Below are 20,706 nucleotides of genomic sequence, written 5' to 3'. Positions count from 1 at the left end.
TTATAGGTATCGGGCATATAATTTACAGGTATCTCCTTGAATATTTAAGGAGAAATATTGATATTCAAATGAGAAATAATGTGAAAAATTAATAGCAACAAATAGAAAATGATGCTAGTAAAAACAACAATTATCAGCTCTAGGAAAGATGTTTTTCAGGAAAGTACATGTATTCATACTACACTAACATGTTTTTTGAAATAATCTTAGTTACATAGACAAAAACTACGACTTCAACTAAAAATATCTGTGACAACTCTATGGGGAGAATAGGAGAAAGGAAATATGTGGTGTTTGTATGTGTGTTTGTTATTTGGAGGGTATGAAAGTTAAATCCTCTTTTATCATAGGGTGAAGTGATTAACATACTGAATGTCAAGATATCGCAATATAAACATATATTACTTATAAATAAATAAACATATATTACTTAGAGATCAATTGTAGAGAAACCAGTCATAGAAGGTGGCTGGAGATTGAAGAATCTATTTTTTTCCTTTATGGTTTCAGTTTACCTCACTTTTTAAATGTGATAATAATAAGAAAGATTTACATAATTAAATGAAGAGTATCTTTCCAACAGGCCACTGATATTCTCACATTCAAATTTTCAAAATGTTTTTATTTATATTCACTTTCATGCAGATTATTACATTTTGTTTTAGTTATGGCATGATCTGTTTTACATATCAGCAGAAGTGAACATTAGAAAATACTGAGTAAGAGTAGTCTATCTAAAAGAAATGAAATAATAATATAAACAAGAATATTATTAGTGTATGGAAAAGGAATGAAATAATAATATAAACACAAGAATATTATTGGAGTCCAATATTGCTCACTAAATAATGTTTCATTTTATCATAAGTAGAATAATAGAGAACTGTTTCTTCTTAAATGCTATGATTTAGAACTAAATGACATGGATTTCTAATATGATTCAACAGAATGTTAGAATATGGTCAGAAGGGCAGGTATGTCTTCTTATATGAAAGAAGTACATTAGAGGTGTGGATAGGATAATGAGATGCAGTCTGAAATACAGTAGGAGAAAAATCAAAACCTCAGCTTTCTGGAACGAGAAATAATAAGAGCTAAATCCTTGTATATTTTGAAAGAATTAAACCTTAAAATTACTATTTATAAATAGGTACTAATTAAAGCTGTTGATTAATGCAAAAAAGGATTAAATAACATTGTAAAAACATAAGTATACAGTACTTTAAAATTAGGCTCGAAATTGCCTAATAATTTAACTGGTAATTTTAAAATAAACGAATACTTACATGGTTGTACGACACATGAAAAGTGCATGAAAATATAAACATAAAAATAATTTTTACTGAAAATTAAATCCAAAGCTATTTCCAAAGGTGGGATTTTCTTCACTATTCCTCCCAGGACACTGTGCCTGAATATTGGGAACAATAGGTTTGAGGAATTTGAACTCGCTGGTACCTGAGCCTCCCGTCAGACACACCTCATACTGGTAGCTCTGGGACAGGGTCCCAGTACCGCTGACGTCCACCAGGTGGCCCGGGAAGTGGCCCTCGGGCACCGAGCAGCCACCCAACGCGGCGGCCCTGCCCCTCCTGCACAGCCGCACCGCGATGAACGCCAGCACCGAGAACAGGAAGAGCGACGACACCGACGCCAGCGCGATGACCAGGTAGACCGTGAGCGGCTCGGCCGGGGCCGCGTCGGCCGCCGCTTCCGGGAGCGGCAGGTAGGGCTGCGAGAAGCCGTCCACCAGCAGCACGTGCAGCGTGACGCTGGCCGACAGCGGCGGCTCGCCATTGTCCTTGACCAGCACCAGCAGCCTGTGCTTGGCCGCGTCGCGCTCGCTCAGCAGCCGCGCGGTGCGCACCTCGCCGTTGTGCGCCCACACGCCGAACAGCCCGGGCTCCGTGGCCTTGAGCAGCTGGTACGACAGCCAGGCGTTCTGGCCCGAGTCTCCGTCCACCGCCACCACCTTGCTCACCAGGTAGCCCGGCTCGGCCGCCCGGGGCACCAGCTCGGTGCAGGGCGCAGAGCCGTTCTGCAGCGGGTACAGCACGAAGGGCGAGTTGTCGTTGGCGTCCAGCACCAGCACGCGCACCAGCGCCTGGCTGCTCAGCGCAGGGGAGCCGCGGTCCGTGGCGCCCACGCGGAACTCCAGGGCCTGCAGGGCCTCGTAATCCAGCGCCCTCAGGGCGAACAGCTGCCCGTTGTCGGCGTTGATGGACACCAGGGAGGCCAGGGGCAGGTGCGGGTCGTGTGGCGGCAGCAGCGAGTAGGTGACCTGGGCGTTGGCGCCCGCGTCTCTGTCGGTGGCGCTGACGCCGCCTATGTGCAGGGCGGGGCTGTTGTTCTCGCGGACGAACAGGGTGTAGGAGGTCTGGGTGAAGGCCGGGGCGTTGTCGTTGACGTCGGAGACCAGCACGGTTATGTTGTGCTGGGTTTTCAGCCTGGGGGTCCCCAAGTCGGTGACGGTGATGGTGATGTTGTACTCGGCCTGGCTCTCTCTGTCCAGCGGGATCTCTGTTACCAAAGTGTAGAAATTCTCTACAGATGGCTTCAGGACGAAGGGGAGATCATCTTGGATGGAGCACACCATCTTTGCATTGTTCCCTGAATCTTTGTCTCTAATCCTAAAAACAGCCACGACTGTCTTGGCAGAGTTTTCTGCAACTGGGCTAGTAAGCGATGACATGAGCAGTTCTGGTGGATTATCATTGACATCTGTTACGTGAACCGCCACGGTACATTTTCCAGAAAGCCCTCCGCCATCTTTTGCCTGAATAGTTAATGTGTACGTTTGTATTTCCTCATAGTTCAATTCGGCTTTAAGTTGAAGATTGCCAGATGTTGAATTGAGTTGAAACGTTTTGAGAATTCTTTCAGTGGCATAAAGAAATGCGTAAACTATTTCCCCATTACTTCCGGTATCTAAATCTCTAGCTGACAGGGCAGCAACCAGGGAGCCAACAGGGCTGTTCTCCGGCACCTGCACCTTGTAGAGCGACTGTACAAATTCAGGGACGTTATCATTTATGTCCACAACCAGGATGCGTACCAGAGCGGTCCCGGATCTGGGCGGAGAACCCCCATCCAAGGCGGTGAGGGTCAAACTGAGCTCAGACACCACTTCTCGATCCAGCGCTCGATCCAGTATTAGTTCGGGATAGATATTCCCTTCCCCACTGTGATGTACATTAATATGGAAATAGACATTGGAGCTGATGGTGTAGTTTCTCAGGTTGTTGGTCCCAACATCTGAATCCTGTGCACTTTCTAGGAGAAATGCCGCCCCCGGTGTGGTGCTTTCTAGAATTTCCAAGGGGATCTCTCTATCTAGAAACACTGGAGAATGATCATTAATGTCTCTGACCCATAGTTCTGCACGGAATATCTGAAAAGGCTTTTCCAGTAACAACTGGAAAGGCAGCACACAGGGCTCTGTGGGGCCGCACAGCTCCTCTCGATCTAATTTCTCATTTAAAAGCAAATCACCAGTAAGCGGATTGAGTAGTAAAAATCGTATGTTCTCATCTGAAACGATTCTGGATCCTCTGGCTGACAGTTCCCTCACCCCTAAACCCAGGTCATTTGCTAAGTTGGTCAGAAAGGTGCCTCTCTCGGTTTCCTCTGCCACAAAATACCGAAGCGGTTCTGCACCAGCCCAAGACACGCCCAGAAATACACAAAGAAATAGGACTTGCCTTTGCTGCACCGCACGCTCCACTCTGGCCTCCATTCTTCCTTTGATCGGTCTTTCAAAACCACTTTTACTCGGCCACAGCAACTTTCAAAAATGGCAGCAACCAAATCCTTAAAAATGAGCTTATAATAGCAATGCTTTTGGGGAGGGATCCCCACTTTTCCCCAACTCCTGTTACCACAGCTTCCTTTCCTCTGCTTTTCTTGTCTGGCCCGATTTCCTCCTAATGCTGGAATCTGCAACATCATTTGTGCAAGTACTACGTTTTTCTCTTTTTAGCCAGCAGCGCCACCTTGCGTTTTGTGGATATTATTCCCGTTTTCAAGAATAGAACAAGAAGATGGCGGATTAAAGGAACAGCAACAGGAGTGATTTTTTTTTTTTTGTCCTCCAGTGTCTTTGTTTCATTCTATCTTTTTCTTCAAATGGTCACAGTAGTGCTAGTAAGTGCTTACATCGTCTTTCCCTGTTATACTATGAATTCGTAGAAAAACAAAATTTTTCCTTCACCAGGAGTAAAATCCTAAGTAAACGTTCTGCTGTTTTTAAAATTGATAGTGAAGAATATATATAAGAAAATGAAGCCGTCATCAAAAAGTCAACAAATATTGGTTGAAGACCTTTAATTTATTTGTTAACTGTGTAACAATAAAGTTGTTCATACTGCAGAGTAACTGGCTTTTCTTCAGGTTTTTTTAAATAATCTAGTTTGAAGGTCTTCACTCTTTACCAATGATATTTTCTAGAACACTTTCTGTCCGTCACTTTCACCCTTCATCCACTTTAAGTAATAATATAAGTTAAATTACTGTTCACATAAAACTTCAATGGCTAGCATCTCCAAGGGTATGCAATAAATACTCTTAAAATTAACACCAGCAGGTAGGTCATTCTAGCCTTTGTAGAAGTGCTCCTAGTATTTCATCTTTAACTGTGATAGTTGATCTCCATTTGACGTAGATGATCCTTCTTTGGATCAAGAAAGTTTTCTTCTTTTACTTTATTCTTTCAGATTTTAAAGTAATTTTTGACATCTGTTGAAATTATACTTTTATTCTTTAGCTTTTTAATTCTCAAGGTCTTGATATAAGCAACATTTAATCATGACATTATTTTTTAATGCACATATGAATCTGATGTGTCGACATCATTTCAGGATTTTTCTGGCCCATGTTGCTCTGTGTGTGTGTTTAACTTCTATGGTTTTGGTATTAAACTATCCTGGCCTCATAGAATAGGTTAGGAAGCTTTCCATCTATTTTTATGCAACAGAATACTTTTTTACAATTATATATCATCACCTGTTTCTATATGCTTAATTACAACTTGCCTTTTAAATGAGTTGGGTTTGATGGCTTTGCTGGTAGTAAATCCATGACTCCTTTCCATTTTACTTTTAGTTATTGATCTATGCAGATTTGTTTCCTTTTAAAGTAATTTGTATTTTATTTTTAAAACCATTTTATCTGAATTTGCAAATTTCTTATGTTTTCATTGTATTATTCATCTTTGTATATATGTATATACATATATATTCTTATTAGTAATATTTAGTATTTTACCTCCTTTATATCCCTAGGGAGATTTGCAAGATCCCTATTTTACTGATCCTTTAAAATGCATTTTTTTTCAAAATAATGTATGACCTTGGTTCAAAATTAAATAGTATTAAGAGGCTTGTAATAAAATACAATTGTTTTCTGCCCTTTCCCTCACGTTCCTAGTTCACTTTTCAATAGGCAGCCATTTTAAACTCTTTTAGTTATCTCTTCTGCTACTAATCTGTATTCTTCTGTATTTTGATTAATTAATCTTAGACATGATCAGTTGACTCCATATTATGTTGGATTGAGTTTTAACTCTTGTACACTTCCAAGGCCCTTTCCTGCCTTCATTCATTCACAATATCATTGGGAGCGTTGTTGTGTACTAATCATATTAATACTTTTTCACTTTTTTCTTGAAGTTAATAATTGCCTTGCTTTTTCATTTACTTGGTTTCCTTTATATCTATCACTTATTCTTCCCACATGTCGAATTGCCTCTCAATACCGTTTTCCACATGGTCATTCCTATAACTCCTGAGATATCAATTATCCCTTAAATTGGGTGGGAGGTCTCTACACAAGCTGCACAACTATCATCCTGGGACTTTCCTTTGCTGTTATTCTTGGAATTGTCTTTGCCTTTTATTCTGGTTAGATTTCCAATTTCTAGGATTTTATTTCTTCTTTTTTTGTTTACTCTGTGGCTTTAATAGAGTGTATCCTCCAGTCATTTCATCCAATTGGTAATATTTCAAGGGACTTGGTGATAATATCCTTCAAAATGCCTGTCTACTACAGCTCCAAACTGGATTAGTCCATACTTGAGACACAGCTGTCATCCTGGGATCATCCTTCAACATCATCTAGAGATTCATTTCACTTTTGTTCTATTTGGCATCTTTTTTTTCTGTATCTTCAGACTTCCTTTCTCTTAGATTACTCTCTCTGATAGTTATCTTTCAGTAGTTTCTGGAGAATGGTACATGAGAGTTAAATTATGTTGTGACCTTGAGCGTATTAAATTATATTTATTCTACTCTCAAACTTGATTGGAAGGGTTTTAGGTTGGAAATAATTTTTCTTCAGAATGTTAAAACATTTTGTCAATTAGCTCTCTACTGTGTTTGTTAAGAAGTCTAAAGTTAATCTGATTTTATATCTTCTATATGTGACCTGTGTTTTTATTTCTTGTTGTGGTATTAATATTTTTGTCATGGTCCCAAGCATTTTAAAATTAAACACTTGTGTGTCTTGGTTTGAGCTTATTTTCATTCATTGTACAGCACAATTGGTATACCCTTTCATCTAGGAAACTAATTTTCTCCAGCTCATAGAAATTTTCTTGAGTTACTTCATCCACATTTTTTTCGGAATTCCTGAAGTTTAGATGTTGGGCCTCTAGTATGGTTTCTGATTTCTTTATTTTTCTGCTTTTTTTTCCTCTCCTGTTTGCCACGGAAAAATATTTTTGCAATATTTCCTGGGATGTTTTCTTAGCTTTATTTTGAAGCCCTTCTATTGAGATTTTTATTTTTTATGTTCATATTTTCCAAAAGCCCTCTTTTTGTATTTCTTTCTTAGGTGCAATAACTTGTTTTCTCATCTGATGATATTAATAGATTGATGATTTTTCTTAAATCTTCAGTTGTTTGCTTTGCCTATTCTCAATAAACCGTGATTTCTAAGATATGCATGTAAGCTTCACAATTTTCTCTATTCGTTCTTTGATTCTTATTTTAAATATCACTTTATTAAAAGCTTACTATATCAGCTGGAATTATGTTCTCTGTAATTTCTGTATGAATATATATATATATATATATATATATATATATATATATATATATATATATATATTCTATATAATTTCAGCCTGAAATTGTAGAAAAAACCCATAACAATGGCTTATAAAAAACAGAATTTTATTTTTCTCTCATAAAAGAAGGCTAGTGGGTGAAATGTACTCCATGTTATCTGGGACTCAGTCTTGTTCCATCGTGTTGCTTTACCATCTTTAAGACATGGCCTTTACCTCATAGTCCAAGATAGCTGTCTAATATCCAGCCATTACATTTCCATTCAGACCAGCAAATAGGAGAAAGAAAAGGCTGTGCCTTCCTTTTTAAAAGACATTTTCATGAAGTATTTTATGACACTTGTGCTTACATCTCACTGGCCATAACTTACTTATAAGACCACTCCCAGCCACAACAGTGGTTGGGAAATATAATCTACAGCCCAGATATCTACCAGTTAAAAAATTGGAGGTCTAGCAGTAATAAAAAAAAGGTAGGACACATATTTAAGTGAAACTAGTAGTCCATGTCATACTCACTCATACCACACCTATAGTTCCTACTGCCCTTAGGAACAGATAGGGTTCAATAAACTGCCTGATTTGACTGGTTATTAGCAGAGCATATGATTTTATTTTGTCATCTTGGCAGTGTGTTTTGTAGCCAAAACAATAATTCTTCCACTGATTGCTTAACCCCCAAAGTAATAAAGGAATGAATTGAATTTCTGGGACAAGACCCTTTGAACCAATGATGCTTCCCTAGAGTGCTATTGGTACATGTCATCCATTCTTACTTCCTTTTATGAGCTTTTAAAATAATTCAGGGCCCGAAAAGATTAAAACTTGATTTTACAGACTCCTTTGAATTATTATTCTGCATGTTAATTAGGTTTTACTAATGAGATTGTTTCACATGATCCTTAGAAAATAGGCAAGGATGATAAAATTACAGACTGAAATTCATTCATTAATTTATTCAACTCATTCATCTATATTTACTTCAATATGTATTTTTCTTAGTGCAATAGGAAAAGAGCCCTCTTTGTGGGGAGATTATAGTTTAGTGAGGAAGGGAGATCACCAATTCGTCTAGGCAGAGTACCTAATGGATTGAACATTAGATTCAATGAATTCAAAGAAAAAATAGCCTAATATGTCATTGAAATGATGGCAAAATTGAATCTGCAGGTTAAAAAGACATTAGGCAGAGCTTTTCATTTCTGAAACTGATGGTATAGATAAATCAGAAAACAATAAAAAATAATGGACAAGACTTTTTTTTTTTGATCTACACAAGACTTAAAAAAAATAACTTTAAAAAGACTGAAGAGCTAAAAACATACTAGAAAACATAACGAAAATAGCCCAATTTTTGATGGATGCCTGTAATAGAGGGGTAAATAGTGTATCAGGACAACAAAACTTATTGTGCCCTTAGGGTGTTTGGAAATAATTTGCCCTTGGATTTTGATCTGAAGTTATGCGGGATTAAAGAAATATCAGTCAAGGCTCAAGGCCAACAAAAGGTGTGGCATATTATAGGCAGATCCTACCCATTTTTAGAGACCCTCACAGGGCTATATCCACAATATAAAAACAGTGCAAGCACCAACAAATCTAAACCTGCCCCTCCCCCTAACTCCAGGAAATTATATGTAAGGCTCTCTGGTGTTAAGCAGAGCAGAAGAAAAAGAAAAGAAACCATGCCTGGGAAATTGTACCTGCTGATTGGTCCTTATGTGTGTTTGTGTTTGTATTTTAGATATTCATAAGTTGAGTTGCAAGATCCTCAGGCCACAAACTTGGTTTGTGGTGGTCCCCTACTGATAGGGTTTCTAGAATTCTGGTTGAAACTAATGACAATACATTTTGAAGGATGGAACATGCAAGATAGGCTTTGAGGACACCCTACAAAGAAATTTTCAAGGGTAATCAGCAGTATGAGTCACACCAAGAAAGACAACATGGATGAAAATAGTCAGAAACAATGCAGCAGATAATAGACCCACAATGCAGCAAAACAGACCCACACAAACTTCAAATATTGGAAATATTAGACATTTAAAAACCAAACATACTTACTTTATAAATAAATGACATACTTAAAAATATCTGCATGAAACAGATATGTTGAGTTCCAGTATAAAGTGATACAAAATTATCAAAATCAGGACATAACTTGATAAAGATAATGAATTTCAAGGACAGAAAACAAGCCACCTACAGGTAAAGAAAACGGGCTTCAGACTTATCCTTATCAACAGTCAATACCAGAACACAATGGAAATATCTACGAGGTTTTGAAGGAAAGAAATTATGGCTCAATAATTTTATACTTACTCAAGATGTTGCTCAACTACAAAGATAACAATGCAGTAAACAGGAAAGAATTCATAAAGCATTGCATTAGCACTCATGAATGCATATGGAAAAAACTGCTTACGGATGAAATTTAGCCAACTAATAGATGAATATAGAGAAAATATGATGAAAACACTAATGTAATATTGATGTCAACAAATATCTGAGGGAAAGAAAGTTGACTGAAGAATTTTATACCCAGCTATATTGTACTTCTCAAATGTGTAAGAGTTTGAGAAATACAACACCTATAAACTCCTTAAAGGACTATGTCTGATGAAGCACAGCCAGCCACGAGATAAAAAAATATAAATGATTCAGGTATGGGGAAGCTGAGATAAATGACTGATAGTAAAGACTGCATTTCATTCCAGTTTGAGTACACTAGTTTATCTCAATTCCCTCCTGAAACCTCATCTAAACAATGTAGAGTAGAGATTTAAAATAAATTAACCTATAAAGAAAAAAAAAGAGTAGGAGAAGACTAAATAGCAGGGGAGACAAGATGAAGAATGCCTTCAAAACATTAGCAGCAAATAATTCCTAACTTAAAATTCCACACTCAACAAAATTATCAAATCAACATTTGATTTTATGACATCTGAAATTTTCATATGTCAAATTCTCAATAAATTTATTACCAAATATTCTTCAGGAACTCAAGGAAGTAAACCAAAAAAAGGCCATAAAGTCCAGGAAATGAAATCAAACTAAGGAGAGAAATAAAAAAATTCCCAGGATGATGGATAAAATAAGTTCCAAACTGTCAGTTACGCAATAGGTCTACAGAACAAATAGTACACAATTGAGCAGGAGTCTGAATAGCTCCAGAATGGCTCCAAGAAAAAAAATAATGGAACTGAGAGAATTTTTTATGAGTTTAATAATGCAATGATTAAACTCATAAAACTTTAAAAAATATGGGGATAAGTTAAAAATATATACATAAAAAAGTAAAGTGGAAAAATAATACAATCATTAACTTAAGGTACAGAAACAAAATCGCAGTACACCATGAGATTCAGGTATAAGTGATACTTAATAGTAATAAATATATAAACACTATTTAAACAGAATTTTGATATTGCTGTGAGAGTGGATGGGGTAGAGGAAATATGCAAGGGTGTGTGTGAATGTGCGCGTATGTACTCATACTCCTTAGGAAAAGATGTAAATGGTAATACTTAAAACTGAAATTTGAGAAAAAGCATTTTATAAGCATATTATTTACAAGTATGGAAGTAAACATTATAGGAAAAACAGTTAAAGGCTTCAAAAGTTGTTACCTCTGGACAGTTAGGCTTGACTAAAATTGACTAAAATTTTGACTAAATTTTGACTAAAATTGACTAAAATTTTGTAACATTGTATGACAAATTAAAATTTTAAAACAAAATGTCTAAATTATGGGAATTACCTTTTCAAAATATATTGTAAATGTTATAAACATCAATAAGGTAAATATATATAACGAAAAGTATAAAGTAAGGTGTGTAGAGTAAGGTAGACATGTAAAAACGTTTATTTGCTCATTTTAAAGCAGGCAGGTAAGTGATGCGAATATAGTAATCTTGTTTTTAACTTATGGGGATTATTTATTTAAGCTTAAGCAAATTCAATAGTTTCATATTATTTTTGTTTTATTATATTCAAGCAAAATCTGGCTGTTTAATTGTATAGGTAGCCATTTATTATAAGTCTGTTTTGTAAAATTGTTTCCATCTATTAACTTATTCTGATATGCATTTGTAGATATATTTTAGAATGATGTTGACTTTAACATTAAGTCAAATGATAATTATTTCTGATTGCTAGAATAATGATGTTAATTTGCTTTCTTTTTTCTCATTGAATATGTTTGAATCATGTAACTATATATTAAATGAATGAGAATCATCATTTACATACCTGAAACCATTTATTATGAAAAAGTAATCGTAAGTGTACCAACATTCTTTCTATTTCACATGGATTGAATCCTTTAAAAATATAGCAGATGGTCTAATTAAATGCTATCAATTTAGAAAAAAAAAGAAAATATCCAAACAAAATATTAGTTAATTTGAGGAAAGACAACAGTGTTTTCAAAACAACACTACAGGAATACAACAATTTATGAAGTCACAAAAAATTTTTGCATAAATGAAAATTACTTTAAAAACTGAAAGCCATCATTTACAATAGTTAGATTCATGCTGATGAGAATCATAAAACACAGTTCTCTTAATCATAACAAGACATCAAGGAAGAAACTCAAATATCAGGAATCTGAAAACATTTCTGACTTCTACAATTCTTATTCTAAAAACCTGTGAAACACCATGCTATTGTATGAACATGCTCTGCTATTGTAAGAAAAAACCCCGACAAAACAACAATTTAAAAAAAAACCACTAGGGATTCAGAATGTAAAATACTTCAACAAATTGCAGTAACTATAAATATGACAATTATTATGGATGTGTGAATATGTACGCTCTTTATATGAATGAAAGGGTTGGGAACTAGTATATTAGTGAATATTATCATTTATCACGTCTTGTCAAGATGAGCTTTCTACTTGACCAAAAATTATTTCTAGAGTTAGAGTTTTCCGAGGTGTCTCTTCCAGCCCCTTCACACATAGAGTTGGGGACAATATTTCTTTAAATTTCACCTTAAGGAACAGTAGTAAAAAAAAAAATCAAGTGACCATAAATAACATGTAACTTTAAGCTAAAAGAGATTTCCAAATTTACTAAGTAGGGGTTAGTAGAATAATCCAATACTTAACTGAATGGGAAGCTATTCCGCAAAGTGGGGTTTTCTTCCATTTCTCTCCCAGTGACCTGGGGCGGGAAGTTGGGGAGAATCGGCTTCAGGAACTTGAACTCGCTGGTCCCTGAGCCTCCCGTCAGACACACCTCATACTGGTAGCTCTGGGACAGGGTCCCGGTACCGCTGACGTCCACCAGGTGGCCCGGGAAGTGGCCCTCGGGCACCGAGCAGCCGCCCAACGCGGCGGCCCTGCCCCTCCTGCACAGCCGCACCGCGATGAACGCCAGCACCGAGAACAGGAAGAGCGACGACACCGACGCCAGCGCGATGACCAGGTAGACCGTGAGCGGCTCGGCCGGGGCCGCGTCGGCCGCCGCTTCCGGGAGCGGCAGGTAGGGCTGCGAGAAGCCGTCCACCAGCAGCACGTGCAGCGTGACGCTGGCCGACAGCGGCGGCTCGCCATTGTCCTTGACCAGCACCAGCAGCCTGTGCTTGGCCGCGTCGCGCTCGCTCAGCAGCCGCGCGGTGCGCACCTCGCCGTTGTGCGCCCACACGCCGAACAGCCCGGGCTCCGTGGCCTTGAGCAGCTGGTACGACAGCCAGGCGTTCTGGCCCGAGTCTCCGTCCACCGCCACCACCTTGCTCACCAGGTAGCCCGGCTCGGCCGCCCGGGGCACCAGCTCGGTGCAGGGCGCAGAGCCGTTCTGCAGCGGGTACAGCACGAAGGGCGAGTTGTCGTTGGCGTCCAGCACCAGCACGCGCACCAGCGCCTGGCTGCTCAGCGCCGGGGAGCCGCGGTCCGTGGCGCCCACGCGGAACTCCAGGGCCTGCAGGGCCTCGTAATCCAGCGCCCTCAGGGCGAACAGCTGCCCGTTGTCGGCGTTGATGGACACCAGGGAGGCCAGGGGCAGGTGCGGGTCGTGTGGCGGCAGCAGCGAGTAGGTGACCTGGGCGTTGGCGCCCGCGTCTCTGTCGGTGGCGCTGACGCCGCCTATGTGCAGGGCGGGGCTGTTGTTCTCGCGGACGAACAGGGTGTAGGAGGTCTGGGTGAAGGCCGGGGCGTTGTCGTTGACGTCGGAGACCAGCACGGTTATGTTGTGCTGGGTTTTCAGCCTGGGGGTCCCCAAGTCGGTGACGGTGATGGTGATGTTGTACTCGGCCTGGCTCTCTCTGTCCAGCGGGCTCTCTGTTACCAAAGTGTAGAAATTCTCTACAGATGGCTTCAGGAGGAAGGGGAGATCATCTTGGATAGCACACATCATTTTGCCATTGTCCCCAGAGTCTGGATCTGAAATTTCAAAAATAGCTACCACAGAGTCAGGGGTGTTTTCTAGGATATCACTGATGAGTAATGACATGGTCAATTCCGGGGCATTGTCATTTACATCCATCACTTCTATGGCTACAGTGCATTTTCCTGAAAGACCCCCACCATCTGAGGCCTCAATTTCCATACGATAAGATCGAATTTCCTCAAAATCCAACATTCTTTTTAATCGAATTTCTCCGGTGACTGAGTTTATGTCAAACACCTGAATGATTTGATTTGAGGATTGGAAAAATGAGTAGGAGAGCTCTCCGTAGGCCCCAGCATCTAAATCTCTAGCGGAAACAGCGATGATAAGAGAGTCTATAGGGCTATTTTCTGAGACCTGCACCTTATAGAGCAGCTGAACAAATTCAGGGGCGTTGTCATTTATGTCCAGGACTATGATGAGAACCTGGGATGTCCCAGTCCTGGGCGGTGACCCGCCATCCAGCGCCATGAGGGTTAACCTGAGCTCTGGCTGCTCCTCACGGTCCAGCGCTTTGTCCAACACCAGCTCCGGGTATATCCTTCCATCGCTGTGATTACGAGTAAAAAGGTGGAAATGGGAGTTGGTGCTGATTGTGTAGTTCTGCACTGTGTTGCTGCCCACGTCTAAATCCTGAGCTATTTTCAAAGGAAATGCAGTCCCCAGATGGCTGCTTTCCGAGATCTTTAGGAGGATTTCCTTTTCCAAGAATTCTGGGGCATGGTCATTTACATCTCGGAGTTGTAGTTCACCTTGAATAAACTGCACCGGGTTTTTCAATAATACCTGGAAATGTAGTATACATGGATCCGTGTCACCGCACAACTCTTCCCGGTCCAATTTTTCCTTTAGGAGCAAATCCCCACTCTTCTGATTCAGCAGCAAATGCTGTTTGTTCCCTTTGGTAAGAATCCGGGCGCCCCGCGCGGCCAGCGCCCTTAAGTCAAGCCCGAGATCTTTTGCTAGGTTGGCCACAAAAGAGCCACTGTCCCTCTCTTCTAGAACAGAATACTTAATGGTCTCACCGCCTGCCTCCCACAATAGCAATAGAATAATAATGGCGGTTACTTGCCTTTTCTGGGGAGCTTTGGGTAGCTGCGTCTCCATCTTTCCTCTGGGTCCAAAAGATCCAATATAAAATCGCAAAATAATTGCTTTGCAGCTAACTCTGTAATCTTGGTTTAATAATCTTGAGTTAGTTCTTAACACTGACCGACATGGGGATAGCTGCCTCTCTGAAACCTTCTATCCCCAGTTGTGTAAAATACTTCCTTTGAGAGCTGCCAGAGACGGCTCAGCTTTATGGAGTCTTGGAATCGCTGAGACTTTTTTTCACTCTTATCCTGCAGCGCCACCAAGCGTTCTACTTTACAACTTCGGGTAGTTTTCACTTAATGTAACAGCGAAAACGCACGGAAGGCCTTTTCGGTCATAGTGTGTTTTAAACTCCTTTCCCCTTCACTTTTTATGCAGTCTTGTCCAGGTAGCTAACAGTAGTTGTGAGAGCAAAGTAATACCTGTTTATATATATCTATATTCGTCTTCTTTATAAAGGTACAAGTTCAGTATACAAAACTCAGCTGGAGACAGTCCATTTAGTCATTTAGTAAGTATTTGTGCAGAAAATTTTCTAGATTTTGGAGATAAAATGGTAAATTAAACACAAAAATTCTTGCTCTTGAGGAGCTTACATTCTATTACAAAAATACCAACTTGTCCTATTGTTTTAGAAGTTATCAATTTTAAAATAAAGTTTCTACTCCCAAATAAATTGAAATAGGACTGTAACTCCTGAAAAAAAAACGTGATACCTTGTCAGTCTCTGGGCTACATATAGCCTTTGGGATTTTTTTTTTTTGCTTTATAAATTCATATAGCCAAATAAAGTTGAGAGGAAATGGCCATTTGTTTTATTGGAAGTCAGCATAAGCTCCGAATCCAGGCAATGTTTTTCTACAAACATGAAGAAGGCAATAAAGTCAATGAACACAAAGATATACTTTCTAGGGAAGGGTTTTGACCTATCAGCATTGGACAGGGAGCCATCCAAGTGTGCATTTTCTGAGACTATGGAGACGGGATTTGAAAAACACTACTGCACCAACAAAAGTCATGTGGTTGGAGTGAGAATAGCAGAACAAGCTGTTTCCTTCAAAGAAGAATGCTATTATTCCAAGGAGGAGAGGGTAAAAATCTGGGAATACAAAACAGTAAGTGCTCCCTATAGTCATTGAACCAATTGGCAATTATCCATGACCAAAGAGCCATGACAGTTCACTTATTAGGACACAAAACATAGGCAAATATAATTTAGTTAAGCCCATTTCCATTTTAATTAAGGATAAAAATAAAATATTTACTGAATTGTCACTTTAGTATAAATTGCTTGACTTTGATGGGAATTGAAGAGGTCTTTTTCATAAACTACTACAATAAATGTAACCAACACAAAACAAAATATGAGTTAAACTGTAAAATTAAATGATTTTATGGTTAATAAAGATAAATGACACATACACAGTATTAGATGAGAAAATCTAACATCATCTAATAACCTGGAACTAATAACTTACTTAGGTCTTGGCAGGTATCACACATATAAAAGCTTGAGAAACTAGGAGGAGGAGTTTGAAAAATATAATTTGGATTTTAAACAATACCTTTGAACTTTCAAATGGTTGGACAAAGATAAGGAGATAAAAATATACTCTCAAACATTTTGTATTCTGTAGTAGAGTTTAGAGTGAGTGGAGAAGGGTGTTTTCTATCTAGAAGAAAAAGGAAAGTGATATTTCATAACTTTACTTATTAGCAAAGGTACTATAGTGTAGAGAGAATATTAACATTTCTGTATCCATTGAAAATTATTTTTAAGTTCATTATAGGAATGTTAATAACCTTCAGCAAATATTTATTAAACATTTGTAATTGGCCTGGTGTTTTAAAAAGACCATCATATTCTTACAAGAAGCTCACAAACTGCAATTTAATGTTTTGACTATTATACTGAAAAACACATAAACATATATGGCTATCATAGCATTTAGCCATCTTTAGTGTTTATCTTCAGTAGGAGTTATCCCAAAATCAGGGCACAAGGGCACATTAAATAATATCAAACACATTTAAATTTTTCCCTATATAGCAATAGTGATGACAGTTGTCACTAATAGTTAGAAATACAATCTCACTTAAGCACGTTGGAATATAACTTTGTAAAAAGATAATTGAATTTCAAATATTTTAAATTATGCAAATAAAATTTTACTTTTTATTCAGATTGCCAAATATAGTTGAATGAATAATTTAAAGACTACTAATCATAATATAGGAAAACACTATGTAAATGCATTGTCTGAATTTCTGTTAATTACATCCCAAGTAACAGTAGCAAAATAATCAAGAAAAGGACCATCAATAACATGTAACTTTAAATTAAAAGAGATTTCCAAATTTACTAAGTAGGGTTTAGTATGATAGAATAATCCAATACTTAACTGAATGGGAAGCTATTCCGCAAGGTGGGGTTTTCTTCCATTTCTCTCCCAGTGACCTGGGGCGGGAAGTTGGGGAGAATCGGCTTCAGGAACTTGAACTCGCTGGTCCCTGAGCCTCCCGTCAGACACACCTCATACTGGTAGCTCTGGGACAGGGTCCCGGTACCGCTGACGTCCACCAGGTGGCCCGGGAAGTGGCCCTCGGGCACCGAGCAGCCACCCACCGCGGCGGCCCTGCCCCTCCTGCACAGCCGCACCGCGATGAACGCCAGCACCGAGAACAGGAAGAGCGACGACACCGACGCCAGCGCGATGACCAGGTAGACCGTGAGCGGCTCGGCCTGGGCCGCGTCGGCCGCCGCTTCCGGGAGCGGCAGGTAGGGCTGCGAGAAGCCGTCCACCAGCAGCACGTGCAGCGTGACGCTGGCCGACAGCGGCGGCTCGCCATTGTCCTTGACCAGCACCAGCAGCCTGTGCTTGGCCGCGTCGCGCTCGCTCAGCAGCCGCGCGGTGCGCACCTCGCCGTTGTGCGCCCACACGCCGAACAGCCCGGGCTCCGTGGCCTTGAGCAGCTGGTACGACAGCCAGGCGTTCTGGCCCGAGTCTCCGTCCACCGCCACCACCTTGCTCACCAGGTAGCCCGGCTCGGCCGCCCGGGGCACCAGCTCGGTGCAGGGCGCAGAGCCGTTCTGCAGCGGGTACAGCACGAAGGGCGAGTTGTCGTTGGCGTCCAGCACCAGCACGCGCACCAGCGCCTGGCTGCTCAGCGCAGGGGAGCCGCGGTCCGTGGCGCCCACGCGGAACTCCAGGGCCTGCAGGGCCTCGTAATCCAGCGCCCTCAGGGCGAACAGCTGCCCGTTGTCGGCGTTGATGGACACCAGGGAGGCCAGGGGCAGGTGCGGGTCGTGTGGCGGCAGCAGCGAGTAGGTGACCTGGGCGTTGGCGCCCGCGTCTCTGTCGGTGGCGCTGACGCCGCCTATGTGCAGGGCGGGGCTGTTGTTCTCGCGGACGAACAGGGTGTAGGAGGTCTGGGTGAAGGCCGGGGCGTTGTCGTTGACGTCGGAGACCAGCACGGTTATGTTGTGCTGGGTTTTCAGCCTGGGGGTCCCCAAGTCGGTGACGGTGATGGTGATGTTGTACTCGGCCCTGCTCTCTCTGTCCAGCGGTCCTTCTGTTTCTAAGGTGTAGAAATTCTCCACTGACGGTCTTAGAAGAAATGGGAGATTGTCATCTATAGAACAAATAACCTGTTGGTTATTTCCAGAATCTGCGTCTGATACACTGAACACTGCCACTATCATCTCTGGCAGGTTTTCAGGGATGGGGCTGATGAGTGACGACATTGTCAATTCAGGAGCATTGTCATTCACATCCAGGATCTTGATGACTATAGAGCATTTTCCTGATAGTCCCCCGCCATCTGTAGCCTCAACATCCACGTGATAAGACTGAAATTCCTCAAAATCCAAAGTTTTTTTCAGTCGAATTTCTCCTGTGTTTGGATTTATTTCAAAGGGTTGGTTAACGTCGTCGGCTTGAAATAGGGCATAAGATATCTCCCCAAAGGTTCCTGCATCTAAATCTCTCGCTGAGACTGTGATAACCAGAGAGCCCAGGGAGTCGTTTTCAGGGACTTGCGCCTCATAGAGCTCCTGAGCAAACTCGGGGGCATTGTCGTTGCTGTCCAAGACCCGGATCTGAATCTCCGTGGTCCCTGACCGGGGCGGAGACCCGCCATCCAGTGCGGTGAGAGTTAGCCTGAGCTCCGGCTGCTCCTCGCGGTCCAGCGCTTTGTCCAGCACCAGCTCCGGAAACTTACGGCCGTCACTGCGACTGCGAGTGAGAACGTGGAAGTGAGAATTGGAGCTGATTACGTAGCTCTGAAGGCTGTTGCTACCCGCGTCTAAATCTTGTGCCATTTTCAAAGGAAATATCTTTCCTGGTGTAGTAATTTCTGATATTTTTAGTAGCATTTCTCTGGCTGGGAACTCCGGGGCGTGGTCATTTATATCTCTGACTCGCAAGGCAGCCTGGAAAAACTGCAAGGGATTTTCCAGTAACACTTGGAAAGCTAGCACACACGGCTCAGTGGAGCCGCACAGCTCCTCCCGGTCCAGTTTCTCCTTTAGCAGCAAATCATAGGTCTGTGGGTCAAGCTGCAAATGCTGTCTGTTCCCTTTGAAAACAATCCGGGCTCCCCGCGCAGCCAGCTCTCCCATCCTGAGTCCCAGGTCCTTTGTCAAGTTGGCAACAAATGTGCCACTTTCTGTCTCCTCCAACACAGAATAGTGAATGGACTCTGAATCCGCCTCCCACAAAAGCATCAATACAATGAAAGTCACCACTTGCCTTTTCTTGCCATGGGCTTTTGTTTGCGCCATCTCTATTGTTATGTGTGATTCCAGAAGAAAAATCCTTTTGGACTCCCAATCACCACGCCCACCGTCGACCCTCCGGAATGTCTTTGCTTCGAATTCGTTTGTGTGTTTTTTTCCACTTTAGCGATGACTGCCTTCCTGAACACCTTTATCTTGGCTTTAGGTTAAATGTGTTCTGTATTTTTTCTTGGCTTTCTTGGTGAAATGGCGTCCGCGGAATCTGCAGAACTTGAGTTTACTCTCTTAGCCTGCACTGCCACCACGCGTTCAAATAAATAACTTCATGAGGTACCTGCAGGTCAATACCATTTCCAAAATCTGACCTGTATGAAGACTTTTAGGTCTAGTCAGTGTTTCTCAAACTGGAGTGTGCGAACCACTTGCATAAAGGATTACCTGGGAGTCTTGGGGTTTTTCCCAAAATAAATTCCTGGGCTCCCCTCCAGATCTAGAATCAAATTCTCTGGTGGTGCTAATGGAAATCTCAACTTCAATCTTTCTCCTTAAGTGATTTTCATGCACACTAACGTTTAACTAAAAAACACTCCCTCAGATATTGTAAACATCCTATAATCAATTTTTATCGTGTAGCAGTGCAATTATCTCTGATGAGCAGTGTAATGTGTGAATCCAAGAAGTACAACATTTAATCATCCTAACATATTAACAAACTATGTAAAATGTAAAAATTGGTTAGCAACAATGATGGGAAAAATAAGCAAACATTTCTCTAAATCATATGACCAATAAAATATCATGAACAATAGACTTACTTTGTCTTATGGTTACACCTGCACACTAAAGGGAACAGTTAAGTAGGAGGAAAATTGAGCTCAAGAAATACGACAGAAATATCTTATCAAATTAACTTATTTAAAAGAGGAACTAAGAGCAATCAAGTATCTGTCATAAGTAAGTGTGTTAGAATTCTACTTCATTTTCGTATAGATAGTCACGTATTTTGTATGTATTGGTCATGCTTTTATTAGGATTCTTCATTTTACTAAAATCAAATTCCCCTCCTATGCTAATTAATTAAAATCCAAACATATTATCCTGTTATAAGAACATAACGCAATGCAGAAAACAAACATTCATGACTCATCTCTACTATCCTTTCACAAGGATCGCACTAGGCCCTATAAGTGTAGGTAGTGAGAAAGGTGAATTACATTTGAGTGGATACCATAGAATTCAATGATGATTTATTATGGCTATATCTATTCCTATCTCACCAGTTTCTGCTCAGATAAATAGGAAAATGTATCTCTAAATATCCTGAAAATACATGAAATGGGCCAGTACACATATAAGAACACAAAATACACCAAACATAAACCATTTCAGATTCATTTCATATTTATTGAGAGGTG

At 40.6% G+C, this 20,706-nt stretch overlaps 2 protein-coding genes across 2 annotated transcripts; both read right to left on the bottom strand.

Moving 5' to 3' along the window:
• Positions 1 to 601: 601 nt before the first annotated feature.
• Positions 602 to 19,444, bottom strand: LOC308491584 (uncharacterized protein). The gene is made up of 3 exons (XM_081035420.1): positions 16,957 to 19,444; positions 14,727 to 14,848; positions 602 to 3,784 (listed from the first exon to the last, which is right to left on the bottom strand). The coding sequence occupies exons 1-3, from the start codon at positions 19,334 to 19,336 to the stop codon at positions 1,340 to 1,342; spliced, it is 4,947 nt and encodes a 1,648-aa protein (XP_080891546.1). The 5' UTR covers positions 19,337 to 19,444; the 3' UTR covers positions 602 to 1,339.
• Positions 8,930 to 16,934, bottom strand: LOC308491429 (protocadherin beta-17-like). The gene has a single exon (XM_081035010.1). The coding sequence runs from the start codon at positions 14,563 to 14,565 to the stop codon at positions 12,175 to 12,177; it is 2,391 nt and encodes a 796-aa protein (XP_080891136.1). The 5' UTR covers positions 14,566 to 16,934; the 3' UTR covers positions 8,930 to 12,174.
• Positions 19,445 to 20,706: the final 1,262 nt, after the last annotated feature.

Source organism: Rhinolophus hipposideros (genome assembly GCF_964194185.1).
Source record: "Rhinolophus hipposideros genome assembly, chromosome: 23".
NCBI classification, from domain to species: Eukaryota; Metazoa; Chordata; class Mammalia; order Chiroptera; family Rhinolophidae; genus Rhinolophus; species Rhinolophus hipposideros.
Note: the sequence above shows the minus strand (reverse complement) of the source record. Positions and strands in the feature narration are given on the sequence as shown.

Excerpts from the sequence above, each read along its gene's own strand:
- LOC308491429 (XM_081035010.1), bottom strand. The coding sequence starts at position 14,565 with ATGGAGACGCAGCTACCCAAAGCTCCCCAGAAAAGGCAAGTAACCGCC.
- LOC308491584 (XM_081035420.1), bottom strand. The coding sequence starts at position 19,336 with ATGGCGCAAACAAAAGCCCATGGCAAGAAAAGGCAAGTGGTGACTTTC. Across the intron at positions 14,849-16,956 it reads GCGGAATAGCTTCCCATTCA|TGAAAACTACCCGAAGTTGT; the intron begins GTTAAGTATTGG and ends TGTTACATTAAG. Across the intron at positions 3,785-14,726 it reads TCTGGCAGCTCTCAAAGGAA|TTGCTGTGGCCGAGTAAAAG; the intron begins GTATTTTACACA and ends CATTTTTGAAAG.